The sequence below is a fragment of the Labeo rohita genome, chromosome 3, assembly GCF_022985175.1.
Source record: "Labeo rohita strain BAU-BD-2019 chromosome 3, IGBB_LRoh.1.0, whole genome shotgun sequence".
NCBI classification, from domain to species: Eukaryota; Metazoa; Chordata; class Actinopteri; order Cypriniformes; family Cyprinidae; genus Labeo; species Labeo rohita.
This window is the reverse complement of record NC_066871.1, coordinates 4,725,299-4,744,588: the sequence shown is the minus strand read 5'-3', so window position 1 is coordinate 4,744,588 and position 19,290 is coordinate 4,725,299. Positions and strand designations below refer to the sequence as shown.

At 36.0% G+C, this 19,290-nt stretch overlaps 1 protein-coding gene across 4 annotated transcripts in view; it reads left to right on the top strand.

Annotated features, from left to right (window-relative positions):
* The window catches only part of LOC127163057 (potassium channel subfamily T member 2), an 87,080-nt gene that overhangs the window by 66,216 nt on the left and 1,574 nt on the right, over window positions 1-19,290 (top strand). For 2 of the 4 annotated variants that reach the window (XM_051106070.1, XM_051106069.1), the window contains 15 exons: window positions 1,578-1,686; window positions 4,714-4,770; window positions 5,517-5,669; window positions 5,743-5,993; window positions 7,648-7,966; window positions 10,079-10,184; window positions 10,292-10,464; window positions 10,860-10,931; window positions 13,036-13,170; window positions 13,248-13,359; window positions 13,457-13,558; window positions 15,957-16,040; window positions 16,159-16,287; window positions 16,372-16,717; window positions 19,082-19,193. In XM_051106070.1, the coding sequence (XP_050962027.1) occupies window positions 1,578-1,686; window positions 4,714-4,770; window positions 5,517-5,669; window positions 5,743-5,993; window positions 7,648-7,966; window positions 10,079-10,184; window positions 10,292-10,464; window positions 10,860-10,931; window positions 13,036-13,170; window positions 13,248-13,359; window positions 13,457-13,558; window positions 15,957-16,040; window positions 16,159-16,287; window positions 16,372-16,717; window positions 19,082-19,193 (2,260 nt within the window). The remainder of the gene's footprint in view (window positions 1-1,577; window positions 1,687-4,713; window positions 4,771-5,516; window positions 5,670-5,742; window positions 5,994-7,647; window positions 7,967-10,078; window positions 10,185-10,291; window positions 10,465-10,859; window positions 10,932-13,035; window positions 13,171-13,247; window positions 13,360-13,456; window positions 13,559-15,956; window positions 16,041-16,158; window positions 16,288-16,371; window positions 16,718-19,081; window positions 19,194-19,290) is intronic. The other 2 variants (XM_051106072.1, XM_051106071.1) reach the window with 1 other exon arrangement.

Below are 19,290 nucleotides of genomic sequence, written 5' to 3'. Positions count from 1 at the left end.
CTCCGGATGAACGCGTTATTCATTTTTTGTAACATTACTGTATGTACACTTAAGTATTCATAAATGTCCTCTCCTGCCCTCTGCTTTTTCGCTTGTTCTAAACTGTCTGTCTTTGTGTGTTTTTATGGTACATTGGCTGGCATTTAAATGGCAGCGGAGGTCTGGAGCTGATGTGTGTTCACTCAGCTGTGTGGAGGCCGTTTAAGAGGGCAGCTGTTTTGAGCAGGGGAGGTAAAGGAGCATGAGATCTCAGGCGTCGCCTTATTTCACAGTCTGTTAATGGCGTCAAGAGGCTCTGACCTCTGCGATATGTGTCTTTAAAATCAAATGCAGGGAGTTGAGATCTGCAAATGGGTTAGCAATACTAATCAGGAGGAATGAGAGTTTTAATTAATGTTCTGCTGGGATTGCCTTTCTGTACGCTATATTAGCAAGGTTCCTGTGGTCAAATATCACAACAGCTTGATTTGATTTGCACGCTTAAAAAAGTCAAAAGGTTATACATTACCATTAAAAAGTCTGAGGTCAGTGCATTTTATTTTATTTTATTTTATTTTTAGAAATTAATACTTATATGCAGCAAGGACACATTAAATCAAAAGGTGCAATGAAGACATTTATAATGTTACAAAAGATTTTTATTTCAAATGAGTGATGTTCTTTTGAACTTTCTATTCTTCACAGAATCCTGAAAAATCCTGATTTCCACAAAAAGCAGCACAACTTTGTGAATAATTTATGAAAGATTATGATAATGGCTGCTGAAAATTCAGCTTTGCATTACAGGAATAATTTCTATTTAAAATATAATAAACTAGAAAACAGTTATTTTAAATTGTAATAATATTTCACTTTTTTTTATCGAATAAATGTTGCCTTCGTAAGAAAAGTAGACATCTTTCAGGAAAAAAAATTCTTACCGTCCAAAAAATTCGTAATGGTAATATATATTGATTTAGAAGTTAAAATGCAATCAAAATTTTAATTTAATTTAATTTAATTTAATTTAATTTAATTTAATTTAATTTAATTTAATTTAATTTAATTTAGTTTAATTATAAGTGTGATTAAATAAATAAATAAAAATGTTCTTGTCATAGATTTTCAGTTGATGTCCATACATGGGGTAAGTCATTGCATTAGAATAAACTTAAAAATGGAGGCTGATTTAAAAGTATACCCACAATTATATACATTATACATGTTAACATTAGATAAGTGCAATAAAATTGCTCGTCTGTGCAAAGCCATATGTACTTTTTCAACTTACTATGTCAACCTAGTATCTTCCTAGTAAAGGATGTGAGGTTACATCTCGCCACTGACAATTTTGCAGCTAAAATTACACATTTTTGCCCAAAAAACTTGAACTTACAAGCTGCATAGTTATGCTTATAAACCCTTTTGCCCCATCAGCCATCATGGATGCCTGTACAAACTTATTATCTCTGTTATTTTCCCTGGTAATCAATACAATGTCAATAGAGCTTAGCTTGAATTGAACATACCTCCACAATGAAAACAGATTCCATGACAGAAATCTGAGAATTAATACTTCTTGTGTGTTTGTTTTGCAGACCATGTGGTTTGTGAGGAGGAGTTTAAGTATGCCATGTTGGCCCTCAACTGTGTGTGTCCTGCCACGTCCACTCTGATCACCTTATTGATTCACTCCTCTAGAGGACAGTGAGTATAAATATTCATTCATCCCTAGTAGCCAGACTTTGTACTACAGCATTTTCCAGATTTTAGATTTTAGCTTATGAACCCACGACTTGGACAGGAAGAGATTGTTTGACTAAAATTGAAAGTGACCAACCACATTTGTGTGCATTATCATCTGAAATATGCGTTTTTGAGGGCAATATATCACTAAAACATCCTGTCAGGTGTTAAAAGACGGGTGGTATTTATGGTGTAAAATGGATATTAATTATTAATATTTATTATTGCTGCTCACTTTTTCAGCAACATTGGTTCTAGAAATATATTTTTTTATTTGGATATTATTTCTTTTTCTGTTCATTGTCAAAGCATTATAAGGCATGACTTTTATTTTGGATATGAGTAATTGTGATTAATCAATTTGACAGCGCTAGTTTGTAATGTTACTTACTATGTGTATATACACAGCACACGCACATATTATGTAAACACAAACTTTTATTTTGGATGCGATTAATTGCGATTAATCGATTTGACAGCGGTAGTTTGTAATGTTGCTTACTATGTGTATATACACAGTACATAAACTATCTAAACAAACGTATTTTAGATGCAATTAATTAGCACTAGTTTGTAGAGTTGGGGTACTCGGACTCGTACTCGGACTCGAGTCCGGTCTCCAGTACAATTTTTAGGCGACTCGGACTTGTCACGGACTCGGATGTCTTTTTACTCGGACTTGACTCGGACTCAAGCTTTTTGGACTCTGAAAATATGCCGAGTCCATCTGAGTCCAGAGACAGTTGATGAAAATTTCACTGACGCATTATCACGAAAGTGATATTCAGTATTTGCATGTGTTTTTCAGTCTTGTCCAGTAGGTTACTTGAAAGCCGACGGGTTTATGTGCGCACACACTTAAAGCGCGCTCATAGAACTCGCCTCTCAGTCAGTGTGCAAATGCCGAGTGCTCTTTCGCTTCTAATAGGGTCTGTATTGCTACACATATGCTCGTCTTAGAGACTATTCATATAAATGAAGTCAGTTTTGTCTTAAATAAACCTGAACAGTTGGGAGAAAATATGGATACGTCAAAATATGATCTGTGCGTCAGATCTTAAAGCGACAGCAGCGTAAACCTGCAGCCACCGACCGTGTCATAAATATTCATCAAACAACAAAAGAAAAAGAGAAAATCACTCACTTTTTAAAAAAAAAAAAAAAAAAAAATGATTTTCTAATAATTCAATGGCACATCATCAGTTTTTGTTTATATAATGTAATTTATTGTAATTAATGTAACTATAAATGCATTCAAAAATAAAACAGGTGTGAGTTTGCTGTGACTTATGGAAAGTATATGTAGGGCTTTATACACAGTGTGTGCCATTGTAAAGACTAGGTTTATCCCTCACGGCCTCATTTTCATCCAAGAAAAAAAAGTCATATAAAACCCAAAACACACACAGCCACAATCAGAAATGAAAAAGGTGCATTTTCTGCTCTTAAGGTCCCATTCACCCATATTTACTCCTTTACCCCCACCATTGAATTTATACATTTACTATATATCAATGAATAAAGTCAAGGACCGCCCTATAATTTATCACATTCCAAAACCTGTTTCACTCTGAAATATGTCACATTACATAGATCAGCCATAACGTCTGTTGCATGACTTTAAGTTTGCTAAACAGAGCTTGGACACTTATGAGATGTTGTGAAATCAAAAATCAAAATGGCAAGATCCAACAGAGGTTTGCTTTTCTTACATTTCAATTGACATTGCGTTTTTCTAGTTGTAAAGATGAAAAACAGGGGTGCCCAAACTCGGTCCTGGTCCTTGGTTTAGCCCCAACTTCCCTCAACGCACCTGCCAGGGGGTTTGGACAACTATGTAGGACACCTCCCTCCAGGACCGAGTTTGGGCACCCCTGGGTTAAAACAATGTTAAGATACTGACAAACAGTAGTGTTTCCTTGGACTCGGACTCGATTGGTTAAAGACTCAGACTCGACTCGGACTCGACTTAGGTGGACTCGGACCCAACACTACTAGTTTGTAATATTGCTTACTGTGTGTATATATACACAGTACACGCACATATTATGTAAACATTTGATTTTGGATGCGATTAATTGTGATTAATCGATTTGACAGCACTAGTTTGTAATGTTGTAAGCACATATGTAAACAAACTTTTATTTTGGATTTGTTTAATCGCGATTAATTGATTTGACAGCGCTAGTTTGCAATGTTGTGCACTGTGTATATATACACAGTACATACACAAACTATCTAAACAAATGTATTTTAGATGTGATTAATCGCGATTAATCGATTTGACAGTGCTAGTTTGTAATGTTGTGTACTGTGTGTATATATACAAAGCAAATTTGAAATCAGTAGTTCGTAATGTTTTATACTGTGTGTATATGCACATATATTATATAAATGCAAACTTTTATTTTGGATGCGATTAATCACAATTAATCAATTTGACAGCAGTATTACAAACCTTAAGTATAAAATCTAACAAAAAGCCAAAGGTACAAAACCACAATCCCATGAAGCATTGCAAATAACAATCAATTAAAAAAGACAATATATTTTAAGTTTATATTCAAATTTGCTCAGTGTGACTCTCTGATTGGTGGAAGTTTTTGCCACAGAACCCTGGGTAATGTATTTTTCAGCAAAAATTCCACTGATTTATTTTTAAATAAGTTGAGATAATGCAAACTGTTTAACAAAACTAGGCTCGTAGCTCATAACAAATCTGTCTTTAAAGGTTTCTAAGTTTCCCTGTGGAGAAAATGAAGGCCTTTTTTACTTCCAGAACCTGAATGCTGCACTCTCTTTGACTCTTTTGAATATATTTACACCATACACCAACATGATGCCTAAAATAAAACACAATTCTTATGCTGCTTCACAGACATCTCTGCATACATGTGTTTACTGGATGAGATAAAGGATAGATCTACATCAGAGTCCTCATTCACTGAACCATCAGCATGTGTTTAACGGTTGCGTTTTTATTATCAGAACAGCATCTTCAGAGGCCTTCAAGCAGCGAGCAGGCGCCTTCCAGCCCCTCAACAGGTCAGACCCACCGACTGTAAAATATTGACGCATACACATCGATACACACAGCGGCAAAGATCCCATAAACTGTGAATTTAACTCTGCGTCATGCGTCCTTGTTTCTTCACCTCCTCCTTCTTAACACTCCTCCACTCCCTCTGGTTCTCACCTCCCCTTCATCTTCCCAGCCGTTTGCAGGGATGTCAAAGACACATCAAGTGGTTTTTATTTTCTCTGTCCATCTGTAAGATACAGTGTTTTCCCAAGCTGAACAGCAAGCTGTGAATACATTTGAAGGACATGTCAATGGAATAATTCAACCCAAAATATTAAAATTTGGTATTATTAGTAAATACATGTAACAGCTGTGCTTGTATCACCTTGAAAAGTGTTACCAGAAATTACCAAAACATTTGGTGACCAATTCTCACTATTAACTATGACTTTTGTCTCAATAAATTCCGAATTTACTGCTTATTAATAGTTTGTAAGGTTAATATGGATTACATTTACAAGATCTTCATGAACTTTTTGAAGCTTCAAAGTTGAATTGTTGTAATAGACTGACTCAATGATGAGTCAGAAACCTCTCAGGTTTCATTAAAAATTGATCCTCATTTGTGTTTCAAAGATGAACGAAAGTCTTAAGGGTTTGAAACGACATGAGGCTGAGTAAACGAGGGCAGAATTTTATTTTTGTGTGAGCTCTCCCTTAAATCTTTGGGAGAACATTGCAAAAGGTCATCCATGTCTGTCTGTCACAGGGAAGGCGGTGCTGGCTCCGTCGACCAATGGCAGCGCACGTACCGGCGGTGTGCAGCCAATGAGGTCCACCACATTCGGCTGGAAGAGAGCAAGTTTTTTGGAGAATATCAGGGAAAGAGTTTTACCTTCGCTTCCTTTCACGCACATAAGAAGTAAGTCTAGATGCAGTGAATCACTATGTTTTCATGCCAGTGTATACACATTAACACTGTTACGTGTTGGCAGATACGGCGTGTGTTTGATCGGGGTGCGGAGGATGGACACAGCCAACATCCTCTTGAATCCTGGACCCTGTCATATCATGGGAGCCTCCGATACCTGTTTCTATATCAACATCTCCAAGGAGGAGAACTCAGCCTTTGTCAGGGGCCACAGAGAGCCAGTCAGGGGCCCCGGGGGCGACTCCAGAGGGGTCCCGCAGACAATATACCATGGCCTCACTCGGTTACCAGTGCACAGTATTATAGCCAGCATGGGTTAGTCTGTAAACTCACTTTTTCATTTCAATAGTAAACTTTTGCTTGATGATAAATTATACAGATTATTGTGAATTGTCAGTTTTTCTTATTACACATAAACATTGAAGCATGAAATGGAAATTCATCCTATCTATTTTGTCCACCCCTTTTTTAAGTCCTAGTCATTTATTATTATTATTATTATTATTATTATTATTATTATTTAAGGTTAATAAGTTTACTCTATTATTTGGGAGTATCTTTGGTTTACTTAAGTCCAAGTCATTTATTATTAGTAGTATTTGTATTAGTAGTAGTAGTAGTATTTAAGGTTGAAGAATATTTTTAAAATATTTTTAAAAAGTTTAAAATATTCTTTGGTAGTATCTTTGGTTCACTCAAGTCCAAGTCATTTGCTATTATTATTATTATTATCATTATTATTTAAGATTTAAGACTTTAAGACTAATGTTTTAACTATTGTTAAAAAGTGTGAAATATTCTTTGGTAGGATCGTTTATTTGCAAGTCATTTATTTTTTTATTTTTTTATTTTTATATATAATTTATTATATATATATATATTATTTAAAAAGTCGAGACTAATGATTTAAATATATCTTTTATTAAGTTTAAATATTCCTTGGTAGCATGTTCTTTGGTAGTATCTTTGGTTTATTTAAGTCAATGTCAATTATTATTATTATTATTATCATTATTATTATTATTATTATTATTTAAAAAGTCAAGAGTAATGATTAAAAAAAAAATTTAGGTTTTAAATTATTATTTGGTAGTATCTTTGGTTTATTTAAGTCCAGATCATTTTTTATTATTATTATTATTATTATATATTATTTAAGGTTTAAGAATAATGTTTAAAATATTTTGTAAAAGTTTTAAAATATTCTTTGGTAGTATCTTTGGTTTATTTAAGTCCAAATCATTTTTTATTATTATTATTATTATTATTATTGTTATGTCATATAATTATGTAATTCTGTTCTCATAGAGTGGAATCATGGTTATCACAATTGTGATCAGGGATGAGAGATAATGTTAATGATAATGATTAATGGTTTTTTATTTTTTACTGAATAAATAATAACTTTTTTTTGAATAATTTTGCACTGATTAACAGTCAAATTATTCATGTTGATTTTTCATCTCTTCCATAAATACTGTGTAATGTAGTAATGTTACTCAGTATCAGCAGAACACAGTAGAATTCAGTAATACAGTTCGTTACTGCGGATGTGAGATGGATGTAGACAGAAAAAGAGAAACACGGTTGTAAAATTCACTGCATAATTTTACCAGGGTTTTTTTTTTTTTTTTTGCTAACAAAATGTCCCATTTTAGTGCAATATCACCATCTAGTGAAAAGCACTGGAAGTCAATTCTGCTATTTCTTGGACTTGAGTGGTTTGATTGAAGGTGCTGTAAGCGATTGGAGTCGATCTGCTAATTAACATTTTTTTTTCAACCACACTCCCTTTCTCTAAAACTACATCCTCCCGGGAAGCTATTAGATTTTCATGAAATATTAAGAAGATAGACATTTTTTTTTTATTTTGAATAATTCTGCGCTGATTAATAACGTACATTAAGAAAGTTAATAAAGTCAGATTTTGATTTCCTCTGACTCACAAATGTCTCTGGTCCTCCAACAGGCACGGTAGCCATTGACCTGCAGGACTCCAGCGACAGCAGTCCAGAAGGCTCGGGCCCGCCGGCTCTGGGCAGCGGGACTGTGAGTAGGAGTGGCTCCAGGACAGAAGTGGGCGGCTGTAACACTCTAGCACTGCCCGCCATGAGCAGCTCAGGGGAGGAAAGGAGACACAGCATCGCCCCCGTCCTGGAGGTGGTAGACGGGGTGCACAGCCCTACGTTTGACCTGCTTGGAGACCAATCGGAGGACGAGGGAGGAGAGGAGGGAAAGGAGGAAGAGGGGGGAGAGCAGAAAGGCCAGTGGTGGGGAGCACACTGCGAGTGAGTCTTAGATCGTGCAGGACCAGGTCTTGGTCTCTAGACCACATAAATATGATCTTGGTTTAGGTCTCAAGAAGCCAGACGTTTGACTGTTCAAATAAAGTTTGCCCACTTTACAGCTTGCTTTGGCCAACCAGACAGGAATTGTCAAAAATAATATAGTAAGACACACCAATTTGCAATATCAAGCAGCAAAATGAGCTGTTTTGTACAGCTAAAAATAGCTAGACGTGGATGAGACCATAAGCCACACCCATAAATGGCCACGCCTGCTCTTATGGGAAAAATAAAGTGGATAGTTTTATTTATAGATTATACAACAATCATCAGAATTTCAAAAATAATCATCAAGAGTAAGTATTTATTATATCGCAATTTAGAGTAGGGTTGGGTGAAAAAGCATATGCATTATGCATTTATTCTCAATGTATTTAAGCTACAGTTTTTCATACAAATACATATAAACCATATTACATTTTTACCATGGTACTAAGGTTCTGTATTTGTGATTTTTACTGTTATTTCGTGATGTATGCTACTATGGAAGATCGATGGTTAATTAAAAAAAAAATACTCAGAATAATGACTTACATTTCATCATTTTATTACAGATATTTCCATCCTAACTCAAGCTACTATCAAATGTGTATTTCTAAGAGACAAAAAATGTTAGATTATTATTATTAATATTATCAAGCAACACAAACCTGCTTCTTGATTTCTTGATTTACTTTAAGGAAAAATGAATGGAAAAAATATGAAGTATTTGTCATGTTCTGACCATAAATAATAATTTAAAACAAGAATTAATTGGGTTTTACAACTTTCACACGGTAGCAAAAATCAGCCCAGTCCTAGTTTGGAGTCTGTCACCAAGCCTGAATTTATTTGACCAAAATACAGTAACTGTTCTATTGTAATAAATTTTAAAATTTAAATGCATTCCTGTGATCGAACCACTGAATTTTTACTGTTCAGAAGTTTGGAGTCAGCAATTTTTTTTGTTTAGAAATTAATATTTTAATTCAGCAGAGATGCATTAAAATGATCAAAAGTGGCAGTAAAGACATTTCCCTTTTGAACGTTCTATTCTTCAGGTACCATGGGTATTAAGACTTGTATGGCTTAATATAACATAAATGAAGTCTCTTACTGAAATATAGTAGAAAACCCATGAAAGATGGGTTATATATACATATTTTGGACTATGGGGGGCGCCATTATTTTGATGACGTCAAATGGTTGCACTCTGTGAGCTACTGGCACAGCCTCAGAAACAACTCGGAAAATAAAATACTGATACAATGCCACATTGTGCGGCTTGTGTTTATAATTTTCAGTTGAAGGGCAACAAGAGAAGCAATGTCAGTCTTTACTGCTTTTCCTAGCAATAAGAAGAGGAGAGAAGAATGGGAAGATGCTTATGGACGAATAAAACTTCCTAAAGACCTGCATCTTTATTCTCTCCACTTTAGCCCTGATGCCTTTGAGGCTTTTAGTGTCACAGCGACTGAAAGAGCTCACAAACAGCAGAGACAAGAAACGCTAGATGCCATCCTGACAGGAAGTAAACATGCTGGCGTTTGTCATGCCGCCGCAACCACTGAAGAAGTTACTCGACGCGGATTTAACTCAATATCTGGGGGAGTTTAGACTCCTTTTGGGGAAAATAGATGGTACAGCAGTTGGTTTAAGCCTACGCTTATAGCCATCGCCACCTGTAAGCTCTTTCAGTAGCTGTGCTTATCGTATCAGTATTTTATTTTCCAATTCCGATTTCCAATTTCCGAGCGTTGTGGTAAAAATAGCAACAGGCAGTGGCAGTAGCTCACCGAGTACAACCATTTGACAACATCAAAATAATGGCACCCCCCATAGTCCAAAATATGTATAAAACAATCTGGATTTTTTTAAAAACATAAATCTTTCATGGGTTTTCTACTGCGTATTTCAGTAAGAGACATTGTTTATGTTATTAAGCCATATGAGTTCCCTTCAAAACATATTGCAATAGATAACATTTTCAAAAACATAAAAAAATTGTTCCGACCCCAAACTTTTAAATGATAGTGTTGTCTGAGACAGTTGTTTGTGTGCTTGTATTTCTCACAGATGGGTCAAAGGCTACCCGCTCAACTCTCCATACATCGGCAGCTCCCCTGCCCTCTGCCACCTCCTGCAGGAGAAAATGCCATTTTGCTGTCTGCGTCTGGACAAGGTGAATGTCTGCCTCTCTCTAAATCTTTTATATATATGACAGTTCACAAAAGTTCACCAACTACACCCTTCACAGCACAACATCCTAACAGCAGATTATTTTCTCAGGCTTGTCATCATATGCCCTACGAGGACGCTCGCTCATACGGCTTTAAAAACAAACTGATTATCGTCTCCGCAGAAAGCGCTGGAAACGGCCTCTATAACTTCATCGTCCCGCTGCGGGCGTATTACCGGCCCAGAAAGGAGCTCAACCCAATCGTTTTGCTACTGGAGAACGTGTGAGTGTCCTAAAAATAGAAACATTACGAAAGAGTAGGGCCTTTAGATATCAGCCATCCTTTGTTTTTGTTTTTGTTATGACACAATCCTCATTTCTCCCGTAACAGAAAACTAATATGAGGAGATTCATTGTCATATAATGCGATCAAATGTAATGAAACTCTGAGTCATCTTGTTTTTTCCTGATTGGATGTACACTGGGGAGCATCTGCAGGCTGGATTTCATTATTTAGGTGCCCTGGAGCAGGGCAGAGTGGTGTGTTTTTTATAGACATTGGGTCAGTTTCTTAAAATACCTGGAAAGAGACAACTGAGACCTTGCTAATTCATTTTGCATGTTTTTGTCAAGGCACCACCTCACATTCTCAACATCTCTTTCTGTGCTGTTTGCTAGACCTGAGGCAGATTTCCTGGAGGCCATCTGCTGGTTTCCTATGGTTTTCTACACAGTGGGCTCCATTGACAAGTACGAGAAGCTTTACTTGAAGCTTGTATGTTCACATATGTGTTATACAACATTTAGTTCTGGTGACTGAATTTGACTGCTGATAAATAGTTTTTATTGTTTGTATCATTCCATTGTCTTAGTTTGTTCCAGACAGACAGTCAGTCGGTCGGTACATTATTAAGGGTTTTTTCAATGACACGTGCTGTTGGTGACATCAGTAACCATTAGTAGGTGGTGACAAGTGTCTTTATGAATGAGTCATTAAATCATTCATTTGGACGGATTGTTCAAACACATTCATTCAGAAACAAAACTAGCGACTGGCTGCGTACAAAATCACATACTCCAAAGGGAATCCTTTTGAATATGTACTTACTTTGTGACCATTTAAAAAATTATCTACTATTTAGTATGAATGCGTGTGCTCTGAATTAGTGGTGGACGGTTTGACCAAAAATCTGTATCACGTTTTTTTTTAATGGTTTATCCTGTTTTTTTCCTGGCTGTGCTTTTATATGAATCTGAATGCATGAGTCAGTTGCAGTTCCACTGCATTTTAATCATGATCCAAACAAACGTGTTACAGTTTTATGCAAAAATTTGTGAACCCCTTGCAGAATCTACAAAAAGGTAAACAATTTTAACAAAACAAGAGAGATAATACAGAATGCATGTTATTTTTTATTTAGTACTGTCCTGAGGAAGATATTTTACATAAAAGATGTTTACATGTAGTCTACAAGACAAAATATAGCTGAGATTATTAAAATAACCCCCTACAAAAGTTTGGGAACCTTTGGTTCTTAATACTGTGTGTGATTACTTAGATGATCTACGACTGTTTTTTTGTTTTGTGATGGTTGTTCATGAGTCCCTTGTTTGTTCTTGTTTGATTTTGAGATCCATCTTTTCACAGGACAACTGAGGGACTCAAACACTATTAAAAAAGGTTCAAACATTCACTGATGCTCCAGAAGGAAACACGATGCATTAAGAGCCGGGGGTGAAAACTTTTAAACAGAATGAAGAGATCCAAATTTTTCTTATGTTGTTAAAATATCTTTTTTTTTCCATTTAGTAGCCCTTTGGAAGCAACAGAAGATAATTGCATGTGTCCCGGAAGACAAATTAAGTACAATTTACCTTGATCTTCAAATTCAAAAGTTTTCACCCTCCGGCTCTTAATGCATTATGTTTCCTTTTGGAGCATCAGTGAGCGTTTGAACCTTTTTTTTAATAGCTGTGTTTTAGTCCCTCAGTTGTCCTCAGTGTGAAAAGATGGATCTCAAAATCATACAGTCACTGCTGGAAAGGGTTCAAATATGCAAAAGATGCTGGAAAACTGAAGAATCTGCAGGACCTGGAGCGTTTTTCTGAAGAACAGCGCAGTTTAACTGTTCAGAACAAACAAGGGACTCATGAACAACTATCACAATACAAAAAAACATCGTAGATCATCCAGATAACCACTCACAGAACCAAGGGTTCCCAAACTTTTGCAGGGGTTATTTTAATCGTTTCAGCTATTTTTTCTTTTTTTTTTTTTTTTTTTTTTTGTCTTGTGGACTATATGTAAAAATCTTTAATGTAAAGTATCTCACGCAGGACAGTACTAAAAAAAAGATGCATTTTGTATTTTGCATTTTGCATCTCTCTTATTTTGTTAAAATTATTCACATTTTCACAGATTCTGGAAACTTTTGCATAAAACTGTACATATAGTATGAGCAGTTTTGATGTTATTGATATAAATTACATATACATATTGCTGTATATACACCCACCCAAAGAATCTCTCCTTAGAAAAATCAGGGAAGTGGTCAAAAGAAGGAAAAAAGAGACAGATAAAAACAGCAAGTGTAAATAAGAATGTGCCTCCCTCATCTACTTGTGATCCGATCAACCAAAACGCATCTTAATACCAAGTGTAAACAGGACCTAAGATAAATTTTTAAGGAACAAGGGTTAAGGAAAGGTGTGATTTTGGAAACCTGTTTGAAAACACTCATTATTTTTTACCTCTAGGAATACCTTCACAAAGTATCTGTACAGGCATAGAGTATTGTCAAAATATTAGTTATTGTCCCTCTGTTTGTGTCATTTTACTGATTCTTGTGTGCAGTTTGGATAGTCTTCTGCGTTGTGGCGTGACGTTTGCTGACACCATGGTTGTGGTGGACAAAGAAAGCTCCATGATCGCCGAGGAGGATTACATGGCGGATGCCAAGACCATTGTTAATGTTCAGACGCTCTTCAGGTAGGTCCTTCAACATGTATGTCATTCAGCTTGATGCATTTAGAGACTTGACACTCTCTCCTCACTGTTTCTCAAAGGCTTTTTCCAGCTCTCAGTATCATAACTGAACTCACCCACCCGGCAAACATGCGCTTCATGCAGTTCAAAGTGAAAGATCACTATTCTCTAGCTCTCTCCAAGCTGGAAAAGGTGAGACACGAATGTAGTACAATAGAAAACACATTTATGTTTTCCAAACACTCTAAAATAACTTGATACCTCATCTTTTGCTCCATTTGTGCTGTAGAAAGAGAGAGAGAGAGGCTCTAACCTGGTGTTCATGTTCAGATTACCATTCGCAGCCGGGAAGGTGTTTAGCGTCAGTATGTTAGACACTCTGCTGTATCAGGTAACTATAAATAATGCAGGTGATTTCTTTTTTCTGTCCTTCATTACGATAATAAATTATAATAAATCCTATAGGCCGTATAGGGTGTTTACACATACTTTTTCTCTGGCCAAATCCAAAAATAAAGATGTGTGGGAAACCGTTTAGTAACTGTCATACTGAGTGAGTGTGATTCATGGTTTAATGATTGTTCATCCTTGTATTTTACGTTATTCACTGCTACAATTTATATACAAACATGTTTCCCCTTCTAATAAATAAAAAGTAGTTCATGAGATGCACTGAGTTCCATTCATGTGAATCATAATCATATGAGTTAATCATAACTCTCTAAGCACAATGCCTTACTAATATTATCAATATTTATTACAAAATATTTTTCATTAAACATTATTCTTTAAATACTATTTCAGTAAAATGTGTGGTTATAATAATGTCCAAAATAATTATTTCAGAATTGTTAAATATCTGTTTAGGTTGACAAGCACTAGAAAATGACTGTTTTTCTTTCAAACATTAGATTAGTGTAGATGTACATTCGTAAACAGTGCCTTGCGAAAGTATTCATACCCCTTCATTTTTTTTCACGTTTTGTTGCTGCCTTACATTACATTACCTTTTTCCGCATCAATACCCAAAAAAAGACTTGAGGCTGTAAAGGTGCTTCAGCTAAGTACTGAGTTATGGGTATAAATACTTATGCAATGTACTCAGGTTTTTTGTTTTAATACATTTACAAAGTTGTGACAATTCTGTTTTTGCTTTGTCACTGATGTGCAATAAAGTGATTTAAAGCGGTTTAACATAAATCTGCAACAAAAAACATGAAGGAAAAATAAAGGGGTGTGAATACTTTTGCAAGGCACTGTATATCGAAGGGTAAAGGCTGCTTCACGACCCATTTAAAAGTTGCGCACAACTGACAAGATGCAACAGTCAGTGTTGGGGAAAGTTACTTTAAAACGTAATGCATTACAATATTCCGTTACTCCATAAAAAGTACCTAATTGTGTTATTTAGTTACTTTTTGTTTATTTTTAATAACTAAAATCCCAAAAGTTATATCTTTAGCAACTGTAAAGGTTATTTTACACCAAAAGTGACATTATTAAGCCTCAGGCTGAAGGAAGTACCTCTGCACCTCACTCCCAATTTCTTTCAACACAGGGACAGGAGAGGTGTTAGTGAATAAATGGGAAAACCAAGTAACTTGCACTACTTAGTTGAAAAAGTAACTTTGATATTTTCTTTAAATTGTAAAAGTAATGCGTTATTTCACTAGTTACTTGAAAAAGTAATCTGATTACGTAACTTGCATTACCACAGACACTGGCAACAATGTAAGCATAGACCTGACATCTTAATAGCAGTCATTTTGCAAACTTAAAAGCAATCTAATTTTGATTAGATTTTCATAAGCTGTGGCCAGTTGTTCAACCAAGCAGTAACATCAGGACTACGACCAACAATAAATTCACTTGTCAACCTGAAGCAGTAAAAAAAACTCTGTGAATTCCCCAGTATCTGAGGGTAGGACAGTGTTGCTAAGTTCACGGTTTTCCTGCAGAATTTGGCTGTTGTCTTTTTCATGTCCGCAGGTTAAAATGACCCCAACAAATGTGATATTTAGCCCCTGTAATGCAAAATTTACTAGGGTAACCCTAGTGTTTTACCCCCAATTGGGCTAGTTTTGGAATAGTTTTTGATCAGTTGGGTGGGTTTTGTTTTGAAAATCTGGCAGCCTGGGGTAGACTCACATCTTAGGATCACATCTCATTTTCACAACCTTTTTTTTTTTTTTTTTTTAGCTTTTTTGGAATCTTTTGGAAAAATGTATTTTTACTGTTTCAGGAATGATCAATATATATAAACATATAAGTTATTTTGTTTCATTAACAGATTTTGAGCTTGATATGGCTGGAACCCAATCCTAAAATAGTCTGACAGCACCACAGCTAAAGATATGTTTTAAATGAGATGGGGGAATGGTCTGAAATGAACATGATGAGAGGGAAAGCCTGGGCGTCAGGAAGTAATACAAACCCAATACATCAATATATGTAGTCCAATTGCAAATTCACTCCTGTGAGCTGCTGTTCAAATGAATGAGTTAAAAAGTCTTACAGTTCTGTCTCAGAGTCAATTGGTTTGATTCGATCTGAAGAGATGCTTCCTCAAATCGTTAAGGAAATGTAATCATGCAAGTTAATTAAATTCCTTACCATTCTCATCACTTAGACTCAGCGAAAGCTATTGAACACTGTTCCTCACATGCCTTTCTTTTACATCTATTAAATAGGGACTCTACCCTGACCTGTTAGAGCCTACTGAAATATTCATAAAATGATTGAAATACTGTCATATCAGTTTCTGATTTCATCTTTTGTGCATGTTGTAGTCCTTTGTGAAGGACTACATGATTTCCATCACCAGACTGCTGCTAGGTCTCGACTCCATGCCTGGATCTGGTTTCCTGTGTGCTGTAAGTGCCGTCGCTTAGTCCATAATGAGACTGCATCTGGACAATTATACCCATAATGATAGCAGTCATGATGAAATTGAGAACATTTATGATGATATTGCCCTGATGTTGCTTTTAGATGAAGATCACAGAGGAGGATTTGTGGATTCGCACTTATGGCCGTCTCTACCAGAAGCTGTGTTCATCAACAGGAGACATCCCCATCGGCATCTACCGCACTGAAGCGCATAAACTCCCCGTCTCAGAGGTACCTGCCTATGCATCTTTCTCTCAATCTTTGTTTTTGTAGCATTTTGGTGTAGGAATGAGCCCACCATATGGCTTGTCTCAGTCTCAGGTGTCCATCACGGTGGAGGACTACGAGGATACGCGTGAACCCCGCGAACCTCTGCTCTGCCGCTCCGGTCTTCATCGTAACTCCACGTCATCCGAGCCACCCTCATCATCATCTTCACAGGTCATGGACCACCCGCTTCTGAGGAGGAAGAGCATGCAGTGGGCGCGACGGTTGAGTCGTAAAGGTGGGCGGAGCTCCAGCGGGGCCAAGGGAATGGGGAGCGCCGCCGAGCGCATCAGCCAGCAGAGACTCAGCCTGTTCCGACGCTCCGAGAGACAGGAACTCAACGCTTTGGTCCGCACACGCATGAAGCACCTGGGGCTCTCGCCATCTGGATTTAGTGAGTGTGCACACCGCTGGGTGATACACTGTAGCTAAAAATATAATGTTGCATATTTAATATCTATCGTGTAAATCAAACAGCGTCATACCCAAATAGATTCAGTTATGGCCCTATGAAATTAATTTTATTTTTTCCCAGATTCTGTTTGATTTTTTTTCCAAATTCATTTTTTTCCATTTTAATTTAATTTAAATCATGAAACTTACACAATTGCTCAGTTTCTTCTTTTCATTATTGAGGTTCTAAACATGCTCGAAAACTCATGAACTTTGCACACACATCAAAAGTGGAGAAAATTTACATCTGATATGGGTTTCAGAAGTGGGTGTGGCAAAATGGCTCAATAGCGCCACCTATAAAATTTCAATGAAGTGCCCCTCGAGCTATGTTTCACATACATGTATGAAATTCGGTAGACACATGTAACACACCAATACCTACAAAAAAAGTCCTGGTGCAAAGTTCGACTACTGTTATTTTTAATTTTCTTGGCAAGTTTTGTGCCATTTTTGCCATTTCAGGCATTGTATTTAAACAAACCCCTCCTAGAGATTTACACAGATCTACATCAAATTTGGTCAGTGCAATGTAAAGCCCTTTGTGACATCAAATTGTGAAGATCTTGAGTTTTTGTTGAAGGGTGTGTACATGGGGGCCTGACAAACTTCAGTGTCTCACCATGAAAAAGGATGTTGTTATAATTCAGGCCTACAATGTCTGATCTGCACCAAAATTCACACATTCAATATGAAACCTGTCCTGAACACATCTAAGGGCTGATGTTCTGTTATAATCATAGCCCCACCTGCTGGAAACAGAAAATGAATTGTTTTACACTGAAAGCCAATATTCAGTTACTATCAAAGCGCCACCTGTTGGCAACAGAATATAACATGTTTTACACTAACTCAAACATACCATGTTCAATCTGCCCCAAACTTCATATGTTTGATCAAAGTCCTGGCTCTACATGCCAATATTCAGTTATAGGCATAGCGCCACCAGCTATGCAGCAGGAAGTTTGATACATATAAACGACTTTGACATATTCCTCCTATATTTACCACTTTAAATGCATATTGCTCACCATTCACTGTTTTCTTAAAGTCACCGAATGGCGGTGAGCCTGGGTATAAGGGTCCTTTCAATGCTGCTTGCAGCTTTAATTATTATTAATGTTTTAATAATATTTTTATTAGTAGTAGTACTATTATTACATTGTCACAGTTACTGTCACAGTTTCTTCAAGTTAAACTGAACTTTTATTTTGACGGGTTGCTGTGAAGACCTTTAAGTTTTTGTTTGTATATGATATGACGTTTTTCTTAAATGAAGCAGTAAAATGCTTATGAATCGCCTCTCTAGAGATTGTTCATGTGTTCATGTACTCATATATTGAGGCAGCAGAGAATGAAAACACTGAGTGTCAAGCGCGTTTCAGTATGTGTAGTAAACAAATGGTGCGTCACGCAGAGACACGCAGAACATGCAGAATTCATGTTTAAATAGTAATTTGGCATTTTAATATTTGCAGAAACTAGTCCATGTTGCCTGTTGATTTAAGTGTACTGACTAACTTTTGATTTATTAATCCAAAATTTTGCAAATTCCATGACATTCCACGTTATACAGTAAATTCCATTTTTGTGACTGGGTTCTGTGATTCCATACACATTCATAGGGCCCTATTTAATGTTAAATGAAAATTATAAATATTTGTAAACTATAGAAATCTGACATGTTTACACTACCTTTAAAAAGTTTGGGGTCAGTAAGATTTTTTTTTTTGTTTTTATTCCGCAAGAATGCATTAAATTCATCAAAAGTGACTGTAAATACATTTTTAATCTTACAGATTTCAGTTTCAAATACTTTTCATTTGAACTTGTCATTCATCAAAGCAATACAGTCCTGAAAAAAAGATTGATTTCCACAAAAATATTAAGCAGCACAACTTTTTTCAACTTAAAAATGTTTCTCAAGTAGCAAATCAGCATATTAGAATGGTTTCTGAAGAATCATGTGACACTGAAGACTGGAGTGATGATGCTGAAAATTCAGCTTTGCATCACAGGAATAAATTACGTTTTGAAATATATTCAAATAGAAAAATGTTGTTTTAAATCACGATAACATTTCAGATTTTTACTGTGTTTTTTATCAAATAAATCCAGTCTCGGTGAGCATGAGAGACTTTATTTAAAAACTTTAAAAGTCATACTGACCTCAAACTTTTGAACTGTAGAGTACTTCATACTTCCTTCAGGTAATTTTAAAAGTGAATCATTCAAACACTTTGTCATCTTTTTTTGATTCTGTATGTTCATAGTTGTTATCTTGTGTTTGGACTGTCATTTATAGTCTTGTGTCCTGCTCTTCTTATGTCAGATGGGATGACGGACCAGGGCAACAGACTGTCTTATATTCTTATCAACCCTTCACCCGACACACGCCTGGAGCTCCATGATGTGGTGTGAGTACTACAATATTCATAGATAGCATTTTTACAAAACACATACTGGCCAGGATTTCTATATTTGATAAAATATCCAGATTTTGTTCGTTTGAAC